The 17342-nt window shown below is 26.1% G+C and overlaps 2 protein-coding genes across 8 annotated transcripts in view; one reads left to right on the forward strand and one right to left on the reverse strand.

Moving 5' to 3' along the window:
* LOC112680296 (potassium voltage-gated channel subfamily H member 8) overlaps positions 1-17342 on the forward strand; it is a 201275-nt gene that overhangs the window by 61877 nt on the left and 122056 nt on the right. The window lies entirely within an intron of this gene.
* On the reverse strand, positions 1498-3427 carry LOC112680297. Its single transcript, XM_025550347.1, has 2 exons — positions 3269-3427; positions 1498-1988 (listed from the first exon to the last, which is right to left on the reverse strand). Exons 1-2 carry the CDS (start codon positions 3287-3289, stop codon positions 1587-1589), a joined length of 423 nt encoding a protein of 140 aa, XP_025406132.1. The 5' UTR covers positions 3290-3427; the 3' UTR covers positions 1498-1586.

Raw genomic sequence — 17342 nt, forward strand, 5'->3', positions numbered from 1 at the left:
GTCATTTTAATTATTTAAATAATCTATGGTAATGGCGGTTAAAGAGAGGTTTTTTATCCATGTGCTGGGCCCAAGTAATAAAAAAACTGTGGCTCGGCTATAAATAGTATAAACTTTGAAAATTTTATATTTGAGTAAATCAGAAAAACGTCAAAAATTGACATATTTATAGAACCATTCACTCTAAATTTTATTTATATTTTTTAAACTATCGAATCAGATTTTTATTACAGATCTCCTACCAAGATTTTTTTAATTCAAAATATCATTGTTTAACATACATACCACATCAGGCCCGATTCAGATCAAGGTAACGGAAAGAAGATATTTAAAATTTAATGACCTCTAATTTAAGAAAACATATTAAAATAAGCTACAAATCTTAATGTATTTTTGTTTTTGAGAAAAAAAAAGTAACTGATTGCCCTTTCATCATATTCGTATTTATACTTAATTTTATTCATAATTTAGAAAATTTTGCTTTTAATATTTAATTAATATATATATATTTTTTAATTGGACGCTAATCGTGTTTAGCAAAAAAATCATTTATAAGCTAGTTTAACCATAGTTCATAATAGGTATATATTATGTAACAAATAAATGTGTACTTAAAACAATAAATTATATGCTATGTACTGATGTAATGCAAAGTGTTCACATAAGATTATAATATATATAAGTAATAATTATTAGTTGTGCTGCAATTTAAACCTTATAAAATTTAAAAAAAATATTATTTTCTGCTATATATTTGTAAAAAATAGTTATTTTACTAAGAATTAAAAATTAAAAATTTTAATTTCATATAAATCAGAATGATATTAATTATTAATTTTTTTATTATTATTTTAATTAAACATGAAATTTTGAATTTTTAGTACCCCTCACTAATTGATGTATTTATTTTTTTTAGACGTAACAAAAATTAATATAAAATCAATAACAATTGATTTTATTCTGAATGAAATTATTTTTTGTTATTCCATTGTTATTTAAAAATGATGGCACTACACATATCTTACATTTTACTAATTTCTTGTTCTTTATCTATTCAATTAATTGATGATTTATTGTTTTATTTTTGTATCCAGCCTCTTAATTATAAGTTACTTTGATATTTTTTATAGTTCAATTAAATATATGACGTTCAACAGTTGTATTAAATGATTATAATGTATATTGAATAAACTTTACTTTCTAATAACTATGCGTAATTTTGATACTTTTTGGTTTTTTTTTTTTTTTTTTAAATCCAATATTTATATATTACTTTAGCTTAATATTAAACATAGTTTAAATTTGATAGTTCTTGATACAATTTTAAATACTGTTTTACTCATTCACTAAAATCGATTTGTAAACATTTATATCATATTATATAAAAAAAACGGATTACACCAAATCAATGTTTAACTTTGATTGAAAAAATTCATACTTTATTTTTAAATTTGTTTAAATTGATATAAAATGAATTGATAATGGACGATAAAAACATTCATACTATAACCATTATATCGCATCGTTACAGGCAATCAAATTACATTATTATTAATTAATAATATGTTTATGTGTTTGAAAATCCACTATTTTTTTTGATAATCGTACGTAATCGAGTTAACTTCGGTTGCTGCATAGTTGACTTGGGTCGTCTCGTACTCAGGTTCGTAGATAGAAGCCATGGTATTTTCACTTTGGTTGACATCAACAATAAGTTCAGTACTCTCAAAATAATTATCAGGCATTGTTGTCGGCTCCACTTCAGCGTTAGTAGTCGATAATCCAATTTTTTTTTTCATCCAGTCCACTACTCCATTTTTAATATTTTGTTTTTGTTTGTATACATTTGTTTTTATATCCTTTATCAAACCGTGAACGAAGCCAAGTTTGTTCGTGATCGGTTCTACAAAGGATGCATCGCTAACATCAATTGTGGGGTGTCCGTAAACTGTAACGGCCAAAACAGTGACGACCAACATGGCTAGTATCTTTTAAGAAAACATATTAAAGAAAACTAGCATAAGATATTATTACATATCAATATAAATCAGATTCTAAATAGTTAGCAATTTAATTGGGGTTATTAGCGTGTTAGACGAATGATACACTCATACGTGATGCCATAGATGATAATACTGTATGTGAAACAAAAGTGACTATTTCATAAATATCAATGAAATACTGTGTGTTTTATGTCAGAATGTGATAGTTACCTTATGTTATGTTAGTAAAATAATAATACCAGTAAAACAATTAATACTTTCCTAAAATAATATTTAGAAATTATTAAAATTATAAAATAGTCATTTTAATGTTTCAAATCCTTTGACTTACCGAGTTTATTTTTAAGGAATTTAGTGATTTATTAAATTTTAAATTTTATTCTAATGTTCTAATTTAATTCAAATTTACTTTATCTTTCATTTAATATCATTATCCAAAATTCCAAAACAAGTACTGTATTTGTATTTCAGATTGATATGAACATAATTTATACATGAATAAAGTAATAACGTAAAATAAAACTAAAGTAAATCGAAATTCCTAATTAGTGAAAGTAATTATTAAATTAAAAATGAATGCAAGTAAATCAATTTGTAAATGTTTGCCTATAACTCATTTTGTTCTATTATAATTTGTTAGTTCAGAAGCGAAGCCTTACATTTGTATAATTTAATTTCTGTGAAGTGCGAAATAACCACATGAGTACATTGGTATTTCCTCCTCTATGAGTTTTTCTTAGTTTTAATTCAATTCTGTCGATATGCAAAAAACGAACTTAAAGAATAATTGATATATTTTTTTGAGTTACAATAATATTTACTTATACTATATAAATGCATACATAAAATTAATATGTATATACGATGTATCATAAGTAGTAAATACTTATACTTAAAAATACTTTAAATTTGTTTTTATTTTTTTTATTAGTAAGTTTTAATTTATGTACAAAACTATCTTCTAAAAGTTCAAAAAGGTTAAAATTAAAATGTGACTTGATGGATAACTATATTTTTGATCAAATAAATGTTGATGAATATTCTTTATGGAATTAATGTATTAATATATAACAATAACTAACATATTTAAAAAAATTATACCATTATTCATGTAAAAAATAAATTCTTCCATAGTCCAGATTTGAAGAAAGCACAAATTAAAAGTAAAAATATGAGATTTTCTTATTAAAGAAAACCAAAGCATTAAACCAAATTCTAAAAATTATTATATTAAAAACCCAAAAAATTAATAATCCAATACTCACTGTGAATCGGTTGAAAGTCATATTGTATTATTTATTGACCTCACAGTACTCAAATTTTGATGTTAATTAATGGCCGCAGAACTGCTGTTCTTAAATGCTCTAGTCCGTTTGAAAATTGCTTGCAACTAAATTCGTATATAGACCGTACTATTTTTCTCGCGCCATATCGGTACTATATATATATATGTATTTTATGACGTACCGTTTACCCCTCTATTAAAATAATATTTGTGTGTTACCATTCTTTACGCAGAATAATATGATCTAATTTTCAAAAAATTTAACTGTGATTTTACGTTCGATTACAATACGTGTACGTGTCTAGATAAGGTCGTTTTGTATATAAGTTCGTACGTACATATGTATAGGCGCGTAGCTCCGCGGTATAAGTGATCCCGATAAATTCAATTGGAATCGCTCGGAATTCATTAAACACGCGTACCGAAATTTCAAATAGGTCGTTATTATCCGGGTTTGCATCGTTGATAGTTGAGTATTAATCACAGATACATTTATCACTCCGACCATGATGGATTCCTACCGAATATTTCGATGTTATACGCGCAATGAATTGATGAAAGCCGCGGGCCTTTCTTGTAGCAGCCTCGTTTTCGCCAAATTTTAAAGGTCGAAAAAAACTATAGGTGACGCACAGTTGATCCTATTCCGCTGTTGTCTCTGAACGCAAACGTTCACATGTTACGTGTACATCGATTTCGTTATCTAATTAATGGAATTTATACTATGGGGGTTAATTTTTATCGGGGAAACCGTAGAACACGTTATTATTTTTGGGTTACAGGCGCATTCAGGCCAATCGAGATCCCAGTGTTGGTTTGGTAATCAAATATAGAATTAGGTTTTACTGTTGGTGTGGCCTCTTTTAGCCGGTAAATAACGGGGGACCCTAGTGATGAGAACCTTTCTCCCAATATCTCTAGTTGTGTTACTAGTTGTACTGTTGAACAAATTATTATTTACTCAAAACGTTTTCTTAATTTCGTCTTATCATGCACGATCTATAATAAAATCTAATCTTTCGTAATGTACAACAATTCGAACAGAAAAATATCCGTAAACCGAACAATGTTGCAGGTACTTGTATTGATAGTTTTGTTATGCGTCGATTAATCGAATAACATTCAGTAGATTATATACTGATTCGATTAGATTAAGTTTATATTAAGTACGTAAGATAAAAATAAGTCATAACGAAGAAGAAATCTTGAGTTTGACTATAAATTACAATAGTTCGTATTAATAATTTAAAGTTCAATAAATATTAAAATGTTACAAGTTAAACTTATGCTATGATCTGACTTATCAGGATGATGCGACTTTGGTTGATAACCACCCATTTTTATTATTTTTTTTTAAAATTTGTCTATATATCCACGGGTGTATATATATATATATATATACACAAGGTATTTCTGGAATGGATGAGAACACTAGTATACGCGTATTCATTGTGAAGGCCCAAAGTAGATTTTTTTTTCAATTTTTTTTCAATCTCCAAAATCTTGGTTTATTCAATTTATTTTTAGGACATTACCTTAAATGTAAAAATAAACACTTTAGTTATATTTTTTGCAAAAGTCTCATACGAATCGAGACGTCACACTGTTTTTGGGTTGTCGAGCGTTTTTTACGCTTGAGTCACTGACTAAAAAAAAAATCGTGTGACACATCGATTCGTATGAGAACACTTTAAGATAAACAGTGGTAATAGTAGTTTTTTGACAGTTAATACACATAATTAAAATAGCTTTAACATTGTCGACTTATAACAATGATGAAATGATAACAAAATTAGGGTTAATATAATTTTAAATTATGTATTTTATTATTTATGTATTTACAAAAGATATGAATTACCGGCTAGATTGAATGGTCAGGGATTTTTTACATTTTATTATGCATGATCTTCCGGTACTATTAGAGAACGTACCATTGGAAGAACAAGAATCAATATGGTTTATTTTAGATGGTGGACTTCCTCATCATACAAATGCAGTCCGACAACAATTGCATTATCTTTTCTCTGACAAATTTATAGATATAGGAGCTGGAAACAATACTCAATATAGCCCAGATGTAACATGGCCACCACGTAGTTCTGATTTTATAATCCATGCGACTTTTTCTTATGGGGTTTTATGAAAGAACAAGTTTATGCCAAAGAAGTAAATAATAGAGATGAATTTTTGATAAGAATTAATAATGTAGCTGATATCATTCGTCAAACACCAAATGTATATGTAGAAAATGTAGAAAAAACATGGAGTTTATTACATCGTTGTGTGGAAAAGTGCATAGTAGTTAACAGGGGTTACATTCAACGACTTTTGTAAATAAAAATTGATTTTAAAATTAAAATGTATTTAATTATGATTTTTTTACAATGTTAAAGCGGTTTTAATTAATTATGTGTGTTAACTGACAACAAACTACTATCACCACTGTTTATCTTGAAGTGTTCTCATACGAATCGATGTGTCACACGTTTTTTTTTTTAGTCGGCGATTAGAATGTGAAAAACGCATGACTATCCCAACAACAGTATGACGTCTCGATTCGTATGAGAATTTTGCAAAAAATACAATTAAAGTATTTGTTTTTACATTTAAGATAATATCCTAAAAATTAATTGAATAAACCAAGATTTTGGAGATTGAAAAAAATTTCAAAATAATCTAAGTTGGAGCCATCACAGCGAGTATGCGTATACAAGTGTCCTCATTCATTTCAGAAACACTCTGTATATATATTTATATTTATATCTGCTCCTGGAAATACTGTTAAGTAATATCTCAGGTGTGGCTGATAACCTCCTACATTTTTTGTGTGCTACCTACGTATAGTTGTAAAAATATTATTATCTTATTTATTGAAGTTATGTGTACGGAAAGTCCGTATTTTGATTATAAAACATTATGATTCGCGAATTTATTTTTATCTTCGTATTCGTTAAATTTACCAACCATAGGTATTATTTTATCATCTGTACTTAGATTTACGCGTTACGTTCTAAGTGGTCTTCCTATTTCTCTTAACGATTAATATTATTCTACAATATTGTAGTCCTAATACGGTTAGGATTTTGATTATTTGTTTAATGCATGATTTACACATCCCATTGAGAATACATTTACTGTTTAATATGGTTACATTTATGTAACAGCGATAACTAATAATGTGTATCATACCTATATTCAAATGAAATATTTATTGTGAGTCGATTTTACAAATTAATTTACCAAAGTGGAAGGTTTAAAGAATTTAAGAAATCATAGTTTTCTCGACAATCGTTTTAGAATAGGAAAAATATTATGGTTTAGTTATAGATCTTATTTAAAGCGTTGAGTACTTAACTATTTAATTAAGTACGAGTGGGATTTCATATTTTATAATTTTTAAAACTATGTATCACTTAAATAACTTTGGACCTTTTCAAATATAAATCATACATCATATGGATAACTATACAAATATTATTTGTATATAACATTTAATTTGTATTATATATTATATGATTTTTAACTTGAGACTTACAACCTAGTTTGTGTAATAACATTTATCATGTAACTTTGTACCTGGATTAAATTTCATCAAATTGAATGTTTAATAATCTGAACTTTTAGTTAAGTTTAATAAGGTTATGTTCAATTAATTTGATTTTTTTTCTTATTGATTTCAACAATATTCATAAAACTTAAACAATAATGACCACTAACAAAGTATTTTACATAATAGTGTTATATTTGATTAATTAAGTTGTTGGATCTTAAGAAATTAATAACTACATTGTTTCGGTCTTGATTTGTGAGATGTCCAGGTTCTTGGATATGCCGAGGTTGAGTTGATCCTGTAACATAGGCACTGTTAGCATATGTTATACAGTAGATTCCACACCACATGCTTCGCATACCGATAAATCCTCCGTAGCCATAAAGAATCCATTAATAATTTTGATGTGGCTGAACCTTAGTCGATTTAGTACTGTTTATTTATTTATTTTAAGATTTGCATTTTCCCATATAAATGTTGTATTTTTGATCTGGTTTTATTTAGTTTAGTTCAGGTGTAATATCATTTTTGTCATGGTTAAATGTTGTAAAATTGTTTATATTATCATAAGAAATATTTTCTATTACAATTGAGTCTGTATTCGAAGTTGCTATTTTGCCATACTTTTCTGCGAAGAGAAATGTTCTTAATACCGGTGTAACCAGGTATCCATGGTAGTGTAATATGTTTTTTGTTAATTCTGGATTTATCGAATTTATTTCATATAAGGATTTCCATGTTTATAGGGTTTGATTTGTATTTCTTTAAGTGCTATATTTAAGAATTATATAAAAATAGTATTCTTTCTTCTTGATGATTATTTTTATGGCTTTTAAATTTATGGCTATAATTCCTTCTATAAATATTGAACACTCATTCGTTAATTTGTTTCAACTATTTCTTTTAACTTAGATTCATCAAGTGCAAGATTTTGGTTGGTTCTTGTAGTCATCTAATATGTTATTTAGGTAGCATTTCAATATTTCAGTAATTTGCTTTAATTTTTCGTATCTTATTAGTCTGGACATATATTAACATTTAATTTTTTAATATAAATGATAGTTTGGGTGTTTTAATTAGTGTAGAACTCGTTAATTTTCTGATTATACCATATTGGTATTGGTTCAAGTGTTTGTTTTATTTGAAGTAATTTTATTTTTTTTTTTGCAACTTCGGTTTAAGTATTTTGTCTATTTAATTGTTAATGTACGTTAAATATTTTATGAGATTATTTTATAATTGCCATTTTACTCGTTTACCACTGTACTGGAAGAGTGCTATCGAAAAACAATAAAGACGCACTATAAATAATTAAAATATGTGATGCACTGTCGGAGGTTTAACACGAAATGGAAATTTTCTATTCTTATTTAAGTCGTTAATAAAGTTCTAGAATTATAAAGGACCTTTGACATTTGTGGTAAATTACAGTTACAGAACTGCAAAATGCTTTTAAATTGATAATTATGTTGTTCTGTTTATTTATAGAATTATTTCAAAAGTTATTACTTTGATAAGTAATTAATATTAACAAATGTATATTTATTATTTTTTCCCCCGATTTATTCAATGTTATATCTATAAAATTTGAAAGTAAATCATTATGTTCAAGTTTACATTAAGTCATACTTAATTAATTTGAATGCATAATTCTTGTACTAACTTGCTTTTTGCAATATTTTTTCAAAGTTTGTACAATCAAATATTGCGATTAATTATACATATGACTTTTCATATTCGGATCAGCTTAAAATTCCATACATATTTTAACTTCTTTGATAATTTCGAAGTATGTGTTGATAAGTCGATTGTGTTGTGATTTTAAGTTATTAATAGAAATCTAAAATAATATCAGGATGTTGTAGAAATAAATTTGTTTATAAATAATTGACAAAATAAAGACTTATACGGATTAAAAATATTATTTTTCTATCGAAGGTAGGTATTACAACTGTATATGTTTTTTCTTTTTAATTTTACATAATCTAAATTATTAAATAACAGATAATAAAATAATTTTATATTTTCTTCATACAATGTTTTTTTATCTTTGTCGTTACGAAAATTATATGATTCCTAAATACAAGTATATATTAGCTGAAGTAGGAAAAGAAGCGGAGATAAGACTCAATTCTTGAACACGCCCTACACTCAGTCAACCTTTGAATACCATGAGGTCGATATTTTTATACATATAATAGACAATTTTGTCAATCAGTCTATAGGCATATTATAAGACATTTCAAACATGCTTTATTTACTTTTATACATATATCCACATACATATCATTTGTATTGTTTATAGAATCGTTTCTAAATCTTGTTATCGAGATTTTTATAGTAAAGAACATTGAAGTTAAGATCATCCCCCATATATGTGAAGTTTATTTTAATGGATAAAGAATATTACATTTTCTTAGCGATAATTGTATAAGATAAAAACATAGTTCAAAAATGATTTGGTTGTTATTTTTTTTTTATTAATGTTAGCATTTATTAACAAATTTAAAAGAATTCACATTTTACAGTTAACAGTTAACAATTTAGAAAAAGTATACAATAGCGGACTGTTAACGAAAGGGACTGTTTAGGCTGAGCCGTTATATAAATTTTATTAATTAACTTTAGTTTTTTTTATTTTTCTTCTTCATATAGTTTTGTATTTACGTGTGTATGACGAATGACGTATGAAATATTCTATTTCCTTTAGAAATGATATCACATTTTCGTCCATTGTACATTTGTTCATGTCTCTCAATCATCATTTGGGAATTTAATTTTACATAAAATACGTTAGGATTCATTTGGCTTTTATTTTATTTTCATTTTCATATATTACTAGGTATATTTGATGGACAAATATTTTTCTCTCCTTAAACAAAAAAAAATTCATTATGTTATTTATTTTAACAGTTTCTAGGTTTATTTTATAATTGTATCCATAGTATTGATCTTATGTAAATTATATTGTATTACATTACTATTTAGAAGAATATAAAATAATTATTTATATATGTTCTTCAGTAATTATTTTTATCGTTCGGTAGTAAGTACAATTTAGATTTTCATTTTAATATTTTGTTGTGAGTTTTGAAAAATGTTAGCTACAGAAAAACATAGCTTTTGATTTATATTGATTTTTTTTTGTGAATGAAATGTGGAATCTTGAGTAAGCATCAATAATCGGATATATTTCTATTTAATTAATATATACATTAATAGCTACGCACTAGAACTATATCCGAACTTTTTAAATTAATATTTATGAGTTAATTTTATTAACATAGTACTATTTAAAACAATAATATTTAACAAATACGTTAAAATATATTCCCCTTATATTTTTAAAAATAAAAATAAAATAATTTAGTGAAATATAATCTTTTTATTTCTTTCAAGTATAATAAATGATTAAATTAAACTGAAGATTATTAATATATAGAATATAATTAGTTTATAGTCAATATATTTTTATTTTCAATTATATATTTATATATAAATTATAAATTTTATTTAAAAATTAATTTTTTAATCAGTTTCATAAAGTAAACTTTAATTTTACTAAACATCATAAATATATGTTATAAATCATAATTTATTTTGAATACATTTTGAAATTAAAAATATGAAAAAAAAATCGGTAACGTGATTGCAATTTATTTGAATATTTCATATTAAATTATAATCTATTAAAGCACTTTAATAATTATTACTCTAATTGACATTTTAAATTTATATAAAACTGTTTTTTGATTGTTTAAGAAATACCTTTCAAAAGATTAACTTCACATTTATATTAGACAATTATTTATTGTTACTTATTATACACTGATAACAAATTTGTAAGTGAAATAATTGAAATGTTATAAATACTTTGTTTAAAATAGCTTTGTATAATTTAATCTCAAAGTAATATACGAAATTGTACATAATTTAAAGAATATTTAGAAAATTATTATCACAGTTTTTATTCTGTTTAGAATTTATAGTAGATACATAAATATTTGATACTTTATACTATTATTAATATGAAAAATATTTTAAAAGTTTATATACATATATGATTTATGAATCAAATTCATTTATATACAGTTTGCGCATATTCATAGTATTAGTATATACGAGTATAATACGGTTTGTTTCTACTTGTATTGCGGGTTTTTTGTTCCATACTGATCATTATTCTGCCAGTTTATTCTTTCTAAAATAGATCTTCATAATTAGTTTTCATTAAAAGTATGATTGTAATGAGTTAAAAAATACACTTTTTTATTCAAATATTAATTATAACTGCTACGTAAATTACCTGTGATTATCTTACAGTTATTTACAGTCTAAAAAAATATTTATTGGTGGCTATCTACATTTTATGTTCCGTATTAGTTTAATTGATAACATAAAATAACTATAGACTGTTTGTTTTTGAGTATCCAATGCTTTTCTATTAACATGGTATATAAACTAGATACATGTTTTAATTTGATTGGAAAAATGTATTAAGCGAAGAACACAACTTAAAACCTCTTTTCCGACCAAGAATCAAGATATACTTGTTACATGTATTATTTAAAATATTGTTGTTATACAGGGTAAATATAATAATTATATTACATAACGGTTAACGGTTTAAGTTAAAAATATTCTCATTCTATTGATGAAATAAAAAGAAATATTTTACATAACACTTATTTCGTTTAAACTTAAGCTTTGCAGAGTATTAAAAATATTTACTTGGTTAAATAATATAGTTGTATAGCTATAAGTCAAAAGCTATAATATAGTCAGTTTATTTTTAGCTCAGGGTTAGTCTTTTGTCCGTTTTAATAATAAATCATTTAGATAATCAAAAAAAAAAAAATATTCATTGACTTTTTATCAATTGAACGGAAATTGAAAATGTAAAACTCAATTTCGACTTTCATAAGTTATGCGAAAATCGTCTGTATTTTTAAAAGTAGCCGCATGTATAAATAGTGTAGGATATTTGCATTTACTATTTCTTTTTTTTTCTTTTCTTGTTAATTGGCTTACAAGTGATTGTATTGTAATAATTCATATATTTTTTATTGTTTAACTCGTTATTAATTTGTTTAACATAAAAAATCTTAAGTAATGAATATTGTTATTAACTGAATAAAGTCTCGTTAAATATGAGATTATAAATACAAAAAATATACAAATATTTCATACTATAAATAATAAATATAGTACGTATTGGAAATTGTGTACTTTTATTACTATTTGAAATGCAATTTTAATCTACGATAATTAATAGATGTATATCGTATGTATTACAATTTATTTGTTTAATCTTTTTAGAATGATCTAGTATTGTCTTTAAATATTAATGTATTGCATAAGGAACAAAGTGAATATGCGATATATTTTGAAGAAGATCCATGAGAAATCAAAGCAAAAGTTCTTAATTTTTAACATTATTATTTTCATTTTATTAATATTTATACACGAACATATTATGAATTTTATATACTTTATACTATGATAAAATATTTAATTTATATTTATTACCGTTTAATGACGAATATGATGTATATTGTTAGGGCACGAACGAAAATTTGTAGTGTAGTTAATTTGTCTAATATTATTAATTTCTTGTGAAATATTTTCTACTGTAAAAACGGTTAGAGTAAGACATGGAAATATTAACAGATGTTAATTACGTGACTAAACTACTATCCGAACCATAAGTGGTTAATCGTACTAATAAATATAACGGTTTCGTTATAAAAGGTTTCCATAGCACGACTATTAACTTAGGTTGGTGTGTAGGTTCATAATTATTTGTTTGATCTCGTGTTTTCTCTTCAACAATGAAATTAATATTTGTATCGCCAGAACGGTTTATGACCATGTCGAAATTGTCGAAATGTCTCATTTCTTTTATATATATATTAGCTTAATTACCTGGCTTCGCACGGAATATTCTTGGCTGGGACATAGGTTTTAATGGATTATTAACTTACCCTATTTAAAGCCAAGATTGCTGTAAATGTTCGTTATAAAACAAATAAAACGAAAGTTCAAATGAAATGGTATAGTAGTTTTGGTTGTACGCTGAATTATCGTCTTTCCCAGTTCCAATATTTTTTAAAATCCTTTGTTATTGCATTTATTGAGTATTGGCGAGATCACCATGTCAAATTTCAAGTTAATATAGTTTTGAGATGTGGCAATGATCAACGAGTGTCCGGCGTTGACCATTAAAAAATGATGTTTGTTCAACTCCTTTTGGGTGTTACTCACCTTTTTAAGTACAAATCATCCGAAATAACGGTTGAAATAATAATTTCTTATGTATTGTAAATATTAAATATAGCCAGGTCTATACACCTAGCCGTACCGTATACTAAATTTAAATATATTAATAATATCCTTATAACAATATTCAATTTATTTTGGATCATTTATTTTTATTTTTTTTATTTGTTTTATCGAGAAATTATCTGACTGTTCAAGTGTTTAATTATAAATGATATTTATTGAAGTGAACAATATTTTTTGTATTTCCTATTTTGGTACGTACATAAATAAATCAGAAGGTTTTCTAACACGTGAGCAAGCCACACATAGGTGCTCATGTGAGAATTTTAAAAATTTAGTCCACACACTTGTTGTAATTTTCCTAGTACCTTGTTGATGATCATTGCAAAAGGCTCCGCCTTTAAATTTTCCGTTTAAAATTATAGCACCGATAATATATCAATTTTTTCATTCTTAAATTCATTTGATTTGCTAAATATGCCACCACACGTACGTCCCTGAATTTGGCCCCCCCACTTACCAATTAGTGTACAAAATCTGTATCAACAGTTAGAAAATGTTTAGCAAATGATAGCAAATTGATTTTCAGAGTTAGCAAATCATTATAACTTACCTAAAAAACGTTATTTATATGGGTAGGCCAAGTTCAGGCAGCCCACCCACTTTACGTTATTTGATAATTGATTGCGTTTGGAAGGTTAAAAAAGGTTATTACTATTTGAGCACGATGTACAACTGGTAAGTGATATCGTCGGGTATCGCCTAACCTGCGCGAAACCATACCTTTCTCTCGCAGAAATGAGTATATATGCTGATTGGTGGTACCTCATATTTTTCTAAAAAAAAAATATAAAATCGGCAAAAGAATATTTTGAAATGTTTTCTCTCTTCGGAAAAATACTGAGACCTCAATTAACCCAATTCTACTTTCATAGTGTCATACAATTATTTTAGGCAAGATTTCAGTTTCGCACTTAGCAGTGGTGCAGGGGGTGCATTGCAACCTCAAAAGTCCTCATGTATAAGTTTAAAGAGGCCCCCAAATCTTTATGGTATGATTATTACACTCAAATCAAAAATAGGGGGCCCCCCAAAATATGACTTGTACCCAGAGCCCCAAATCTTTAGTTACGACACTACAAAAGTTAGTTAATCTTACCAAATTAAGAAATCACTAACCCCAATGTACAGTGTATAATAAATAGTACCTATCGGTAAAAATAACAGCTAATTCACCCTTAATCCCAATCTTGTTTTTATTGGTTAGTTTAGGTTAGGTTTTGTTAGTACTAATACAGATAAAATTATAGTATAAAGATATAATATTACGTAGTAAAAGGGAATATGTATTTTAAATATTTGAAAAACTTACTTTGTTAGCTATCGTTAAATTAAAAACACGGTAAAAAATGAAAATATAATAAAACAAAACAGTTTTTTCGCTGGATTATTTTTCACTGGACTGGCACACTATTCAGATAGAAACACAGAACAACGAATGACTCTTATTAAGAGAAAACATTTTATACAAAATCATATAATATATATATTTTTCAATAAAATTAGTCATATCAGTATGAATGTCTAAATTTAGAAACGTAGTTTTTGACAATGCTGTATGGATTGAGTATTCTTAGAACTCACCTATTGTTTCAATATTTGGTTACAAACAACATGTGTTGTACATAATTTTATATCGTTCTTCAGAGAAAAAATCTTTGATAAATGTACATTATAGTGATTTGTAGAACAATATTATGTGTATATAATAATATATTATAATGTGTATATAATACACATTATAACATAATTAATTTTAAAATTGATACCGTAAAGTGAGTGTAAGATTGGCTACCTGAACTTGGTCCACTCATATGAATAACGTTTTTTAGGTAAGTTATAATGTTTTACTAACTCTGAAAATCAATTTACTATTATTTGCTAACTATTTGCTAACTGTTGATACAGATTTTGTACACTAATTGGTAAGTGGGTGGGCCAAGTTCAGGGACGTACCACACGTTCTAATATTGAAATTAAGCGTGCCCATCATTTTTCTGCGTAGTATAAATCCACCACGAATCTACAATGGTCCAGTACTTTCAGCGAAAAAGTTTAAGAACAACATTACCGAAGCTACAATTTTAAACGGAAAATTTAAAGGTAAATATGTTCTGTTGCCACGTATCCTAATGATTCCAACAGATATGTTTTTCGATATCAAACGTTTGCAGTTTTCGATGTGACTCGTCTTTGCAATGACCATCAACAAAGCACAAGGACAATCGCAACAAGTTGAAAATCCATGCTATATGTGCATTCTTACTCTATGTGGCATGTTCACGAGTTAGAAAATCTTCCAATTTATTTGTGTGTGTACCAAAAGGAAGACTAAAAAATATTGTGTATCCAAATGCACTTCAATAAATGTCATTCAATTGAATACTTGTATCGTCAGATTTTTCTCGATATAACGAATAAAATTTAATATTGATAAACTAAATTGAATATCGTTTTGAAATTTTGTACCATTGTGGCAAAAGCTGATAAGTACCAAAACTAAATTTACAGGATGGGCATTATAAAGTTTATTCGGATTTCCTTTTATTTTAAAAATGTTTTAACATAAATAATTTTTTAATGATATTTTATCAAATAAAGGTCATTTATAAATAGTCTTGATCCACTGAAATACTTTTATAATAATTTTATGCTAATTTGAAAGTTATATTAAGACTTATAATAAGCGTGTTCCTTATAATAATTGTGACTGATAAGAACAATAAAATGCACATAACATATTTTCTCATTTTTTTCGTCTGCCAAAGTAGTACATAACATGTTTTGACTTTTATAAACAGATAGTATTTTTTTTTTTTCAAATAACTTTATTCCTTTGATTATTAACAAAAAATAAAATAAAAACAATCAACTTTTTTGTTATAACATTATATTACAAGTATCTTTAAATTGTATAGATGGACAATAATTATTTGTGTTCGATGATGATATGTAATATATCATGTATTGTCACAATTTTATTGTCTGCATTTAAACAGTTATCACTTTCGTTTTTTGCTTATAACAGATATAATAATAGAGCTACAGATATCATATTTTGACACAATACAATTTCAACCTTATTCTATATATATCATTTATAATCCCAAAATTGACTTTTTGGCACTTATTAGCTTTCGCCACAATGATACAAAATTATTATGTAGTGTATTTTATATTAAATATACTACTAGCATAATCACAGACAATGAATTTAACTTACAGTTTGAGACATATAATAGCTTTTATATAGCTAATAGGATTTTAACGGGCTACGAAGTGCACGGGTTTAGCTAGTTTTCAATAAAATAGACTCGTTCTCAATTTTTTAAGTGTACACTGAGGTGTATGACAGTGAAGTTTCTTTCCGTTTTTTTCGATTGTTATAGCCATAATCAAACAAAAACTGTTCGTTCGGGCCTTATCAGGTCTACCGATACTTCCTTTTACTTTTTTTTCGCAACAAAAGGTAGACTATGTTCTTCTTCAAGATCTAATCTATCTCTTTACCAAATTTCATCAAAATCGGTTCAGTAGTTTTAGTGTTCATTAGGACACAAATCGTCGAACATGTCGAGTAGTTTAAGAAAGCATAAGGGACATACTAATAACATTCATTTTTATGTAGCTGAATTACCTGGTCTCCCTCGGGGGATATATTATTATTTTAGATTATAAAACTGACACAAATCTTTAATCTAAAAATGTTAGGTTGAAAAAAGCATAAAATATTTATATATTCGAATGTTATTACTTTGTATTGATTTATACTGTTTAATAATTTACATAAATCTTAATCGGTAATTATTAAATCAGTATATTAAATAAATCAAATATTTCCTAGGTAACAAAAAAATTGAAAAGTTTATATGTACAGTCCAAAACTGTTACGATCCTTCAAAATGTGAATTTTGAAAAATCCTGTCATACTGTACAGTGAAAATATTAGAGGAATAAAAATTTCGTACGATAAGTAGTTTTTGAGATACAGTAATCTAAGAGTCAGTGGTATTTGGATTATATATGTTACCGGCAATATGGATAATCTGATATTTTGCAAAATGCCTAGGCATTATATAAAATGCCAAAAATCACTCGGCAATATAAATCATACGAGTTTTGCTAAGGTATTATGTATAATGCTAAACGTAGATTAGACAAT

Source organism: Sipha flava, unplaced genomic scaffold (genome assembly GCF_003268045.1).
Source record: "Sipha flava isolate LNK unplaced genomic scaffold, YSA_version1 176_pilon_pilon, whole genome shotgun sequence".
Taxonomy (NCBI): Eukaryota; Metazoa; Arthropoda; class Insecta; order Hemiptera; family Aphididae; genus Sipha; species Sipha flava.